This window comes from Gouania willdenowi, chromosome 24, assembly GCF_900634775.1.
Source record: "Gouania willdenowi chromosome 24, fGouWil2.1, whole genome shotgun sequence".
Taxonomy (NCBI): domain Eukaryota; kingdom Metazoa; phylum Chordata; class Actinopteri; order Blenniiformes; family Gobiesocidae; genus Gouania; species Gouania willdenowi.
In genome coordinates this window covers 9,690,852-9,703,469 of record NC_041066.1, presented here as the reverse complement: position 1 = coordinate 9,703,469, position 12,618 = coordinate 9,690,852, and the positions used below count along the sequence as shown (strand labels likewise).

The 12,618-nt window shown below is 45.8% G+C and overlaps 1 protein-coding gene across 1 annotated transcript; it reads right to left on the bottom strand.

Moving 5' to 3' along the window:
• Positions 1–3,016: 3,016 nt before the first annotated feature.
• LOC114458058 (cartilage intermediate layer protein 2-like) lies at positions 3,017–7,068 on the bottom strand. Its single transcript, XM_028440303.1, has 5 exons — positions 6,996–7,068; positions 4,280–4,451; positions 4,059–4,162; positions 3,678–3,858; positions 3,017–3,110 (listed from the first exon to the last, which is right to left on the bottom strand). The coding sequence occupies exons 1-5, from the start codon at positions 7,066–7,068 to the stop codon at positions 3,017–3,019; spliced, it is 624 nt and encodes a 207-aa protein (XP_028296104.1).
• Positions 7,069–12,618: the final 5,550 nt, after the last annotated feature.

Sequence of the window (12,618 nt, the reverse complement as noted above, 5' to 3'; positions counted from 1 at the left end):
GTAAAAACAGACATATAGTCTTTAAACATCTTACCATTGTATGTTGTGTCTGTGGATTAAAAAAAAAAAATTAAAAAAAAAAGAACAACATTCTACAAACGCATCTAAAACATGGATTTACCAATAGTGGAAAATACAAATGAGTCTCACCTGGTTTTTTAGTGGATGCAGCTAACCTCTGGCTGCTCTCTGTATGAAACATAACAAAAAATGGTTACAATGTGTTGTGGATTGTGGTCATTTGTATTTGAAGTTTGGACGCACCTGAAATCAGAACAGCAAAAATGGCAACAAAAAGCTGTAATTAAAAATCTAATTACTCATTTTAAAAACAGACGTTCAAAATGCCAGGTGTATATTAAAAGAAGGTAAATTCTTACCAATTGAAGCATGTTTACAGAACTATAGAAATCCTGTTGGAAAAGAAGTTATTCAAAAACGGGAATGAAAACAATAAGTAGTCTAAATTTAAAAAAATTACCAAAAAGATTTACCGGAAAGTCTTCTCAGTGTGAACCTCTTCACTTGTCTGCGTATTTTAAACCACCCTGTGGTTTTTATAGTCACTTCACCCCTCCAGGAGTTTTGTGTAATATGGCACATCTATAGATTGTAACTAAGTTATCAGTGCCGAGGAGATGTTCTTGAATTTCAAAGGCTTGAATGAAAAAATGGGGGCCTGGAGATATGGTATGCAGCTCCTGCATTATTTCGCTGTCACGTAATACTTTACTTTGCTCACATGATTGTTCTCTATAACAAAAAATATGGCTGGATTAAGGTTGGAGGCATCATATTTCCTAAGCCACAAAACTATAGGTTATTTACATTACCCCCGTTCTCTGAGGAATATGAGAACGATGACTCACCAGAACAAATGTTATGAAAAAGAACAGGTTGTGAAGGAAAATATTAGTACAAAGGTAAATAGCTTTACACAAGGTATTACTTTTCCATAATGTAACAATAGAACACACACACACACACCAACTAACAATACAAGACACACGTGCACACACAAAGTACATGTGACTCACAATCACGTTACCACACACACGCACGCATACACGTGGAAAACACAAGCAGGGACAGACACAATACAGAGGGAGAAAGAGTGAACCATGAACAGATGAACCTTTTAGACCTCCTTTTTTATGACATTAATAGAGTAAATAAATGTATTTTGATACAGGGGGTTTACTTGAGCCCTAAGCAGAGCAAGCTCTTTTATTTTGGTGAGTCTATGATTTCGTTGTCAGATCAAAGTTTTGTGTAGGGAAAAAGGTGGACATAGGTGCTTAAAAGTTTGTTTTGGTCTCCACTGTAAAGATGCTCTTATTGGCATTTTTGGAGAAGTATTGCTCATTGCATTGTGGGATGTGGGGTCCTGTAAACGGATGCATAGAAGTGTTTTTACTTCATTCATACTGTGACTTATGTTTCTTTGCCAAACAAGGAGGTCTGTGTGAATATGAGCTTATCACAAAGCGTAAGGCATGCCAGTGAATCCACCACCGATGTGCATGCAAGAGCCACTATTGTGAACCAAGGTGCCGCCCTGGGCTTGAATGACCAGCCAGGCCGGCAGCACCAATGGGAGCCAAGGAGGCACAGGCCACTCCCCACGACCGACCAGCCCTCCCAGACGCCCCGGAGACCCGAGGACGAGAGACGGCAACCGCCACCACACACACACCCAAGCAAGCCACAGGGAGTCGAGGACCCAACACACCTCGCCGCCACCCCGAGGCCGATTGTCAGTGCCCATCTCCCACACACAGCCACGGCCCAACACCGCACCCCCCTGGGGGATGGCCCAGGGAGCCCCCTGTCCGAAACCCCAGGAAGAGCGCAAAGACCCACTCCCAGGAGGAAACCAGCACTGTGCCGGACAGGCAGCCAGTGGGCGCCCCCCAGCGGTCAGATCCAGAGCCAGCAGATGCCGGGCCCCAGGCCAGGGAGAATTTCTCCAGAGGCAGCAGTCCGACCCGGGAGGCCAGTTGCACCGCAGGCTGCCAAGGTAACCAGGGGTATGCTGCCCCTCCGAAAACACAGGCCCCAACAAGGCCCCAGAAAGCCCGCTATTCCGGTTTGCAGCGCACTCAGCACCAAGAGGGCGAAACCGCGGACCGCAACACAACTGTCAAGTGCAGTGCAAGTGGAGGAGAAAGCCAGACTTTAAAAACACTTTTATGTATCCGTAGGAAGAGACCGTAGCAGCCTACTCTGGCTTTATAAAAAAAAAACCTTTTCCTTCAGCAGCAAAGCAAACACACAATGCAAAACTTGTCCTCTCACAGGAGACATGAACAAATACTCTGATAGCTCTAAATAAAGGTGCTATCCAGCTCTGCCAAGTCTCAGACCCTGCATCTATCAGTGTGCATTGGTCAAAAGAAGAAATCTTTCTAATCTAATAAAGGTGCTTTCCATTTCAATTGTTCACTGAAAAGAAAATACTAGTACTAGGTCATATTTTTACTCCAGATTTCTGACCCTTAAATCTTAACGAACAACAATTCTCTACAACAGTACTCATTTAACCTAATTATTTATGGAAAGTAAAACAACCCAGTTTTACTGGTGTAGAGGACAACAGGTACATCAAATAAATATGTCTATCTGATCTCTTTATTGACATCAAGGCCACCTCTACTTTTTTTTTCTGTTAACAGTGCGTGTGTTTACTATAAAGCATAACAGTACCAGTACTAAACATTGAGTTAAAGCAATAATATAAAAAAAAAACAAGCTGAAATAAAAACCCCCATGACTTGCTGCTAAATTATTTTATTTTTGTCACTTTATCATTGTTACCAGGAAATAACAATAGACAGCACAAGCAGTTTTTGTAAGATAACAACCAGGCACCCGGAAATATTGATTATGTAACTTCCACAAGTCAATCATAAAGAGAGGCATGAAAGATGATAGATAGAAAAAAAAATCAAGCAAGTGATAATAGGAGTTTCTCTCTCTCTTCTCATTGGTGGTGTTGCAGAGTCAGATCTCAGGATCAGCATGGGCATGCAAAGCGAACTTTGTAGTCACGGCAGGCTAAAGATTTTTGGTCCTTATTCCGGCAAACAAATCCCTTGTCCGGTTTGTTCCTGGAAATTGATTATAAGTAATTAAATTAAATCCTGAATAAAAACGATTAAGACAGAGAGAATGCATCAGCTGTAACACATTGCCAAGGTGTCATGGAAAATTGTATCATATACAGTATATGGCGTGATTGTATGCCATGTGCCTTTATAACCACAGGGAATTAAACCCAGGTCTTCAAACACCTCTACCTCTGTCCATAAAACTTGTGTCTGCAGAGTAAATTTAGCACAATACAAAAAACACACACATCACTTTTTGAGGCAGTGTGCTGGATCAAAAAAGTCCAAAGATGCAATGAAAAAAAGGTCAGCACAACTGCGTGGTTAGCTCCAAATTTTAATTTGCACCAAAAAACGTGACGTTTCGGGCTAAACACCCACATGTCTGATGAAGGGCGTTTAGTCGTTTTTGGTGCAAATTGAAATTGGGAGCTAACCACGCAGTTGTGCGGACCTTTTTTCATTGCATGCAAGAGTAAACTTGCTCATAGAAAATATGTGTCCTGTGCAGTGGTAACAACCTAAATGTCAAGAAGTTCAAATGTTTTGTCCTGTTAGTAAACTTACAGATAAAAGTTCTGTCCTGTGTTTCCAGCTGCAATGGGTGGGTTATCGGTGGTAACAACCTCCATGTCATGAGGTTTTTCACAAATCTGTCCTGGGTTTTCATTCCTCAGGTCTTTCAAAAGCTCCCAGTCTCCTGTTCCACTGGGATTATCTCGATCAAACCACTTGGTCCAGCACACTGCTGTGATAAACAAGAAGAGTGAAATAGATTGGATAGCGGGGAAACTGCTCAGTACTTTTTCCAAATTGAACATATGTTAAAAATATATATATATATATATATATAGTGTATATATATATGTACATATTTTTTCTTTTTTTTATTTTATTTTTTCCTCCAGTATATTGTCCATGTTAATGGTTATTTACATCATACATTACCTGCACAGTAAGGGGCGGAGCAGCGAAAACGAACTCTATAATCCTCACACTTCTTATCCTTCTGGTCTTTATTTTTGCAGATCAATCCTACAGTTGGCCAAATCCTAGAACATTACAAACAAAACAAAGATCTACTTTTTAAACAAACATTTTGTTTCATTAACTGAACAAAAATGCAACACCATCCTTTTTTATAAAGACAAAGAATGACTAATACTCACAAAATAGATTCATCCCCTGGTGCAGGTGCGTTTTGGCCACTCAGAGTTCGGGCCTCAATGTCAGTTGGTTGGGGACAAATCTTTCCAGGGTTCTCTTTGCGAAGGTCTTTTAATGTTTCCCAGTCTCCAGAACCACTGGGATTATCTCTATCAAACCACTGCGTCCAGCATGCTGACAAGACATATAAAAAGTTCTCATAATTAAGACTGTACATTATTGAGTCTTTTGTGTATTCGCCTTATTTTCCTTGGAAAACCAAAGTATAGACACAAATGTCTGAGAAATTAAGGATGAGCAAATGAAGGATGTTGGTTAAACCAGGCTGTGACAATGAATTGTTTGCTCAAGAATGTAAAAATACTTTTCATAAGAATTTTTGACGACTATTAAATGTTTCAGGTGTTTTCTCTCTGAAACATACGTCTTTAAATTTTGCTTTATCTCTTACCATTCCTAAATATCAACGTCACAGCTGTAGACAGAGTTAGCATTGATCTATATCCTCACAACAGACAAAGCTCACGTTCTCCCTGCAGCAGTGATCTCTTAAACACAGCAGCTCCAGAAATAACTCCAACATGCAGCTTTTATCGACACAGTGGTCCAATAGTAACACTTCTATTTCTACTTTACCTACAGAACAAAAAAAATCAAGTATGTAATTCAAAACACAACTCACCTTGTTCTATGGGTTCTTCATCCAAGATAATTCTCCGGTCGACTATTCAAGAAAAAAACTCATTTTTTTATTTATATAAACAGTTTTTGTTTTATTAATTACAGTGTAGACACAAAAAGAAAAAAAGAAATGTTCAACTTTTTAAAATATATGAAGTTATCATTTCATATTTTTTAATCTCTAAAAACAAATGTTCAATGATGGAATACAATCATAAAAGTCAGGTTTACAGTTTTTATAGCTCAACACTTACATGTAGATAATGTCAGATTTAAAAATTTAATGATTTTTATGTAAATTCTCAAAGGTAAAAGTCTTCAATGAGAATGCCTTTATTTCTATTTTACCCACGCAACCCAAAAATCAACAAGTGTGTAATTCAAAAAGAATCCACCTGGTGAAAAGTGGAGTCCACGTCTTGACTTTTTCCTAATGTCTGTTGAAGAAAAAAACTCAGTATTTAACTAAATTGTCAGTGTTGATTTATTACATTTGATTTTTTAATTGTAGACACAATTGGGAAAGAGATGTAGATTTAAAAAAATAAATAAATAAACATTCCTATCTGCTAATCCTTTGGGATGAATGAAAAAGTAAAAACATGTTCAACGTTTAAAAATACATGAAAAAACAAATGTTCAATAATACTTTAATGGAATATGAAAACCAAAGTCCGGGTTATAGTTTTTAAAGCTCAACACTTTACATGTGGATAATAAAGTCTGATTTAAAAATTTACAGATTTTTCTGTAATTTGTAAAAGGTGAAAGTTTTGAACCATGAATGTAAGATTGAAACAGGCTTGGAAACATCATTTAAAATTTTTTTTAGAATTTTTTGTCCCAATATTTTGCAGATTAGATTTTGACTATTTTGTGTAATTTAACACACAGATATCAATGATAACTTGTTTCTATGCAATGTCTAATGTAAAAGATACAACATTTACAAATGAAAACAGACATTCTTCACACATCCTACCTTTGTCTGTTGTTTCTGTGGAATAAACAAATAAATTGGAACATTTTAGCAAACGTTTTGAACTTTAACAACACAGCCTGAGTCATTGATGTGTCAGAACTGAATAATACATCTACATCTCACCTGGAGCTTCAGTTGGTCCAGCATTTATTTGGTTTATTTCTGTAAGAAATAAATGTGTACATCCTTTCAATGTGTTTGTTTTTTATAGCTACAGTGATCAGAAAATGTTTAGAAAGTGTAAAATTGCTTTTTATTTGGTAATTTACAAGATGAACCCACCTGAAACCAGAATGGCAACAATGGCAACAAAGATCTATAACAAAAAAAGAAATTTAAGTCATTTAAATTACAGGTGTTTGAAAGTTATTGGCATTTAATAAACAAATTAATACGTTACCAAGCGAAGCATATTTGCAGATCAGCAGAAATCCTGTGAAAAGATGAATGATAAATGGTAAATGATTTATATAGCGCTTAATAACCACAGAGGTAGTCCCAAAGCGCTATCGGTTGGGATCAAACCCCCAACCACTGGATCAGAAGACAATCCCTCTACCACCTGAGCCACGGTCACCCAAATTAAGTTAATCTTTGGTAAAAAAAAATAATAATACATAAAACTGGAATGAAGAAGATCAGCAAAATTACAGATTATAAAAAGAGAGCAGAGATATTTACCAAAAGCCTTCTCAGAGGAACAGTGATGTGACCCTGTTCACCTGACTGAGTATCGCAACAGCACCGGCCACTTTATAGTCACTTAAACGCCTCAGGATATACGTGTCAGAAAAAACACCTAAAAGATCATGACCCTAAGGACTGAAAGACCCTTTGTTGAAAACCAGACAGACCTGAACCTGTCATGCCCTCTACCTCTGGCATCTCCTGAATTGGTCCGTTGGCACCATCTGGTGGTCTCCATTCATCACTGTCCGGACTACTCACCTCTGATCATCAGGATTGCTTCCAGCTGCGGCGGGGAGTGGTCTCCCCACCTGCAAGTATTCACACCACTACTTAAGACATCGGCAGACCACAAACCAACGCCAAACCATAAACAGTGTTCACTTTGACCCTCTCTGCCGCTGGGATCTCTCCTGCCTCCTTCCCACCTGCAACTACCATCACCTCTGAAATCCCTCAGCTCACTCCACCCTTCAGCTGGTTCTTCCCCACTCCTGTGCCAGGCTCCGTCGTTTCTTCCGTGTTGGCTGCAGCTCGAGCGTCTCCGTGTTCCTGCCCATTTGGGGTTCAGAGGTTTTCTTTGTTAGTTTAGCCCATTCTGAGTTTATGCCTTTAGACCTAGGATTTTGTTTGTTCGTCAGTAGTTTCCTGATCGTTTTTATTTAATCTTAGTATTAGGTCTCCCTCAGTTTGCTCAGCACTTCTTTAGTTTCTCCACCACCCCACTTAGGGCGCTGGTAGGTTTTCTGTTATATTCTGTTTATGGAATAAATCATTTAATTGTATCTGTGCCTCCTGTTGTGTTGTCTGCGCTTGAGCCTCAGTTCAGTCCCGTGACAGTATGGTTTGGCCATAATGAGCTCAGCAGACCGCACTACAGATGAGGCCTCAGCCGCTCATCATGCTGTAGTTAGTCATGAAGCGATTCTAGGCCGGCATGAGGAGCTACTCAAGACTCTCGTGTCTAGCGTTAAAGCTCTAATCAGCCAAATGTCTCACCTGACTGGTCAGCAGTCCGTGTTAGCATCTTCACTAGCTGCGTCAGGTTGCCAGCCTACCCCCATTAATGTCCCCGAGACGACGGTTGTAGGTTCTCCCTCTGCTCTGGCCACAGTAGGCCGTGAACCCACGGTTCCGGTTCCTGAGCGCTATGCTGGAGATCTCGGCTCGTGCCAGGCCTTCCTGACTCAGGTTTCACTTGTCTTTGAGTTACAACCGACCTCCTACGCGTCCGATAGGGCTAAAATCGCATATCTAATTGGCCTTCTACGAGGGCCTGCACGGGACTGGGGAACAGCTGTGTGGGAGAAACAGGGGGAGATCTGCACCTCCTACTCCCGCTTCTCTGCAGACATGAGGCGCGTCTTCGATCACCCAGTTCGGGGGCGAGACGCTGGAGATCGCCTCATGGCCCTGAGGCAGGGGGTCCGCAGTGTTGCAGAGTACTCCGTGGAATTCCAGGCCCTTGCAGCTACCAGTGGGTTCAACGATCCGGCCCTCCAGAGGTCATTCTATGGGGGACTGTCCGAGGCTCTGAAAGATGAACTCGCCACCAAGGAGGAGGTGGGCAGCCTGGAGGCCCTAATCTCCCTCGCCATCCGGCTTGACAATCGCTTGAGGGAGAGGCGCAGAGAGCGCTCACACTGGAGGGACTCTGCACCCTCCCGCCGACTGAGTCCCACTCTCCAGCCTGCTACGCCCACACCGTGCCCTGAGGCTGCCTCCGAGGTCATGGAGGCACTTCATTGCTTCCTGCCCCAAGGGACCAGCAAAAAAGAGGGCTCACTCGTGACAGGGAGTCTACGAGTGAGTCGGACTGCTTCCACCTCCCCTCATCTGCTACAGCTACCCGCTACACTCAGCTACCAGAACCAATCACTTTCTGTGACCGTGCTGGTGGATTCTGGGGCCGAGGAGAACTTCCTGGACTCGGCCCTCGCCAGGCAGCTCCACATCCCGTCAATGCCACTGGATTCTCCCGTAGAGGCCCGTTCTCTCAACGGCCTCCCCTTGGCCACGATCCGCCGGAAGACAGTTCCTGTTACCCTCCGGTTAGCAGGTAACCATCACGAAACACTAACTTTTCACTTGCTGGAGCATTCTCGCCCACAGTTGGTGCTGGGGCACCCCTGGTTGATTAAACATAACCCCTCTATTGACTGGTGCGGCAGCCAGGTTAAGTCCTGGAGTACTGGGTGTCATGCTAACTGTCTCCGTTCAGCCCCATCCCCTGCTCCTGTAAATCCCAGGCCAGATCCTCGGCCTCCAGACCTGTCCGGCGTTCCTGAGGTTTACCATGACCTAGTTCCAGTCTTCAGTAAGGAGGATGCCCTATCCTTGCCTCCTCACCGGCCCTACGACTGTGCCATTGAGCTCCTGCCTGGAGCCACCTTGCCCTCTGGCCGTCTGTACAACCTCTCTAAACCCGAGCAGGCTGCCATGGAGACATACATCAGGGACGCCCTGGCAGCAGGTATCATTCGGCCCTCCACTTCTCCGGTAGGTGCGGGATTCTTTTTTGTAAATAAGAAGGACGGGTCCCTGCGACCCTGTATTGACTTTCGGGGCCTAAATAATATAACCGTGAAGAACAAGTACCCTCTACCTCTGATAAACTCTGCCTTCACCCTTCTCCACGGGGCCAAAGTGTTCTCCAAACTAGACCTGAGAAATGCTTATCATTTAGTGAGAATAAGAGAGGGAGATGAGTGGAAGACGGGTTTTAATACCCCCCTGGGACACTTTGAGTACTTAGTAATGCCCTTTGGCCTCACGAATGCTCCCGCCGTCTTCCAGAACCTGGTTAACGATGTGCTCCGGGATATGATCAACCGCTTTGTGTTTGTCTACATAGACGATATCCTGATTTATTCCAGAGACCAGGAGGAACACGTCCGCCATGTCCGCTTGGTTTTGGAGCGCCTGTGGAAGAACCGCCTTTTTGCTAAAGCGGAGAAGTGTGAGTTTCACATTACTACTGTATCATTCTTGGGTTTTGTCATCTCCCCAGGACGTGTGATGATGGACCCGGCCAAGCTATCGGCTGTCTCCGAGTGGCCCCAGCCAGAGACCCGGAAACAGTTACAGCGTTTTTTGGGCTTCGCTAACTTTTACCGCCGCTTCATCCGTGATTATAGTAGGGTGGCAGCCCCTCTCACAGCCCTGACCTCCACCTCAATTCCCTTCCAGTGGACCCCCAAGGCCGAGCAAGCATTCCAGTCCCTCAAGGTACGCTTTACCTCTGCTCCTATCCTTGTTCAGCCAGATCCCCACCTTCAGTTTGTGGTCGAGGTGGATGCATCTGACTCCGGGGTTGGGGCCGTACTCTCCCAGAGGACCCCATCTGACCAAAAGCTGCATCCCTGTGCCTTCTTCTCTCGCCGCCTGACCCCAGCAGAACGGAACTACGATGTGGGGAACCGGGAACTGCTGGCGGTCAAGCTCGCTCTAGAGGAGTGGCGTCACTGGCTGGAGGGGGCAGAGCACCCATTCATTGTCTGGACAGACCATAAAAACTTGGAGTACATTCGTTCAGCCAGGAGATTGAACTCTCGGCAGGCCCGCTGGGCGCTGTTTTTTGGTCGCTTCCAGTTTTCCCTCACGTATCGCCCGGGGTCCCGTAACATCAAGCCGGATGCCCTGTCTCGTCAGTTCTCCTGCGACGAACCCTCTGGTGACCCTGAATCTATCCTTCCCCCTGCTCGTCTTGTCGCCTCTCTAACCTGGCAAGTGGAGGATCAGGTCCGTCAAGCACAGTCCCAACAGCCAATCCCAGGTAACTGCCCGCCTAATGTTCTCTATGTTCCTGAGTCTGTGCGTACCCAGGTGCTCCAGTGGGCTCATACCTCTCGCTTCGCCTGCCACCCTGGGGGCTTCCGGACCACAGCCATCCTTCGGCAGAGGTTTTGGTGGCCCTCTCTCGAAAGGGACACTCGGGACTTTGTCGCCACTTGCCCCACCTGCTCCCGGGGCAAGACCCCTTCCAGACCCAGCTCGGGTCTCCTTCAACCACTCCCGGTGCCCTCTCGGCCTTGGTCACACATCGCTGTGGATTTCGTCACGGGGCTACCCCCCTCTGGAGGTAACACGGTCATCCTCACCATTGTTGATCGTTTTTCCAAAGCAGCACACTTCGTCGCCCTTCCCAAACTCCCCTCAGCCAGGGAGACGGCATCCCTCCTAGTTGACCACGTCTTCCGGTTGCATGGGATACCAGCAGACATTGTCTCGGACCGTGGTCCACAGTTCATCTCCGGAGTCTGGAAGGCCTTCTGCGCTGCCCTAGGGGCCACCCTCAGTCTCACCTCTGGCTTTCACCCCCAGTCTAATGGCCAAGCGGAGCGGGCCAATCAGTCTCTGGAGACGTACCTCCGGTGTCTGGTCTCCTCCAACCCCACTGCCTGGGTTGAGCATCTGGCCTGGGTGGAGTATGCACACAATTCACAAATAAACTCTTCTCTGGGGATGTCTCCTTTTCAGTGCTCCCTCGGCTACCAACCTCCGTTGTTCCCCTCCCAGGAACAAGAACTCTCCGTTCCCTCTGTTCAAGCCTTCGTCAGCCAGATCAAAAGGGTCTGGGACAGGGCCAGGGCCGGACTTATACAATCAACTGAGAGGATGGAGCGGCAGGCCAACCGCCGTCGCTGCCCGGCACCAACCTACTCTGTGGGCCAACGAGTCTGGTTGAGGGCCAAGGACCTCCCTCTGAAGGTCGAATCTAGAAAGCTGGCACCCCGGTTCATCGGTCCCTTCCCCGTGGAGAGGATCATCAGTCCGACAGCGGTACGTCTCACCCTTCCCAGAACTTTGAAAATTCACCCCACGTTCCATGTCTCGCAGGTCAGGCCCGCCAGGGACTCCCCCCTGGCTCCTCCTGTCCCCCCCCCCCCTCCTCCCAGGATGGTGGATGACTCGCCCGCCTACTCGGTTCGGCGCTTGCTGGATGTCCGCCGCAGGGGTCGCGGCCTCCAGTTTCTCGTGGACTGGGAGGGTTACGGGCCTGAGGAGAGGAGCTGGGTCCCCCGCAGTCAGATCCTTTGCCCTGACCTAATCAGGGATCTCAAGCGGCGGCGTCCTGAACGTTTTGGTCGTGCGCCTGGAGGCGCACGTAGGAGGGGGGGTACTGTCATGCCCTCTACCTCTGGCATCTCCTGAATTGGTCCGTTGGCACCATCTGGTGGTCTCCATTCATCACTGTCCGGACTACTCACCTCTGATCATCAGGATTGCTTCCAGCTGCGGCGGGGAGTGGTCTCCCCACCTGCAAGTATTCACACCACTACTTAAGACATCGGCAGACCACAAACCAACGCCAAACCATAAACAGTGTTCACTTTGACCCTCTCTGCCGCTGGGATCTCTCCTGCCTCCTTCCCACCTGCAACTACCATCACCTCTGAAATCCCTCAGCTCACTCCACCCTTCAGCTGGTTCTTCCCCACTCCTGTGCCAGGCTCCGTCGTTTCTTCCGTGTTGGCTGCAGCTCGAGCGTCTCCGTGTTCCTGCCCATTTGGGGTTCAGAGGTTTTCTTTGTTAGTTTAGCCCATTCTGAGTTTATGCCTTTAGACCTAGGATTTTGTTTGTTCGTCAGTAGTTTCCTGATCGTTTTTATTTAATCTTAGTATTAGGTCTCCCTCAGTTTGCTCAGCACTTCTTTAGTTTCTCCACCACCCCACTTAGGGCGCTGGTAGGTTTTCTGTTATATTCTGTTTATGGAATAAATCATTTAATTGTATCTGTGCCTCCTGTTGTGTTGTCTGCGCTTGAGCCTCAGTTCAGTCCCGTGACAGAACCAGCAAAACAAGTTGTAGAGATGTATTCTTAAGATATTTGTGTTAAGCTATACCATTATACCATTTGTTTTCAAGCTGGTCATTTATTCCTTGGTATAAGTCCACTAGCCCAGGGGTTCTCAACTGGTATCACTCTGGGATCCACATATGCCACGTTAAATCGTGGGACCCACATATGGGTCATTAAATTGTGAGCCAC

Excerpts from the sequence above, each read along its gene's own strand:
- LOC114458058 (XM_028440303.1), bottom strand. The coding sequence starts at position 7,068 with ATGGTAGTTGCAGGTGGGAAGGAGGCAGGAGAGATCCCAGCGGCAGAG. Across the intron at positions 4,163-4,279 it reads CCAGGGGATGAATCTATTTT|GATTTGGCCAACTGTAGGAT; the intron begins GTGAGTATTAGT and ends GTAATGTTCTAG. Across the intron at positions 3,111-3,677 it reads ACAGGACAGAACTTTTATCT|GAACAAACCGGACAAGGGAT; the intron begins GTAAGTTTACTA and ends ATCAATTTCCAG.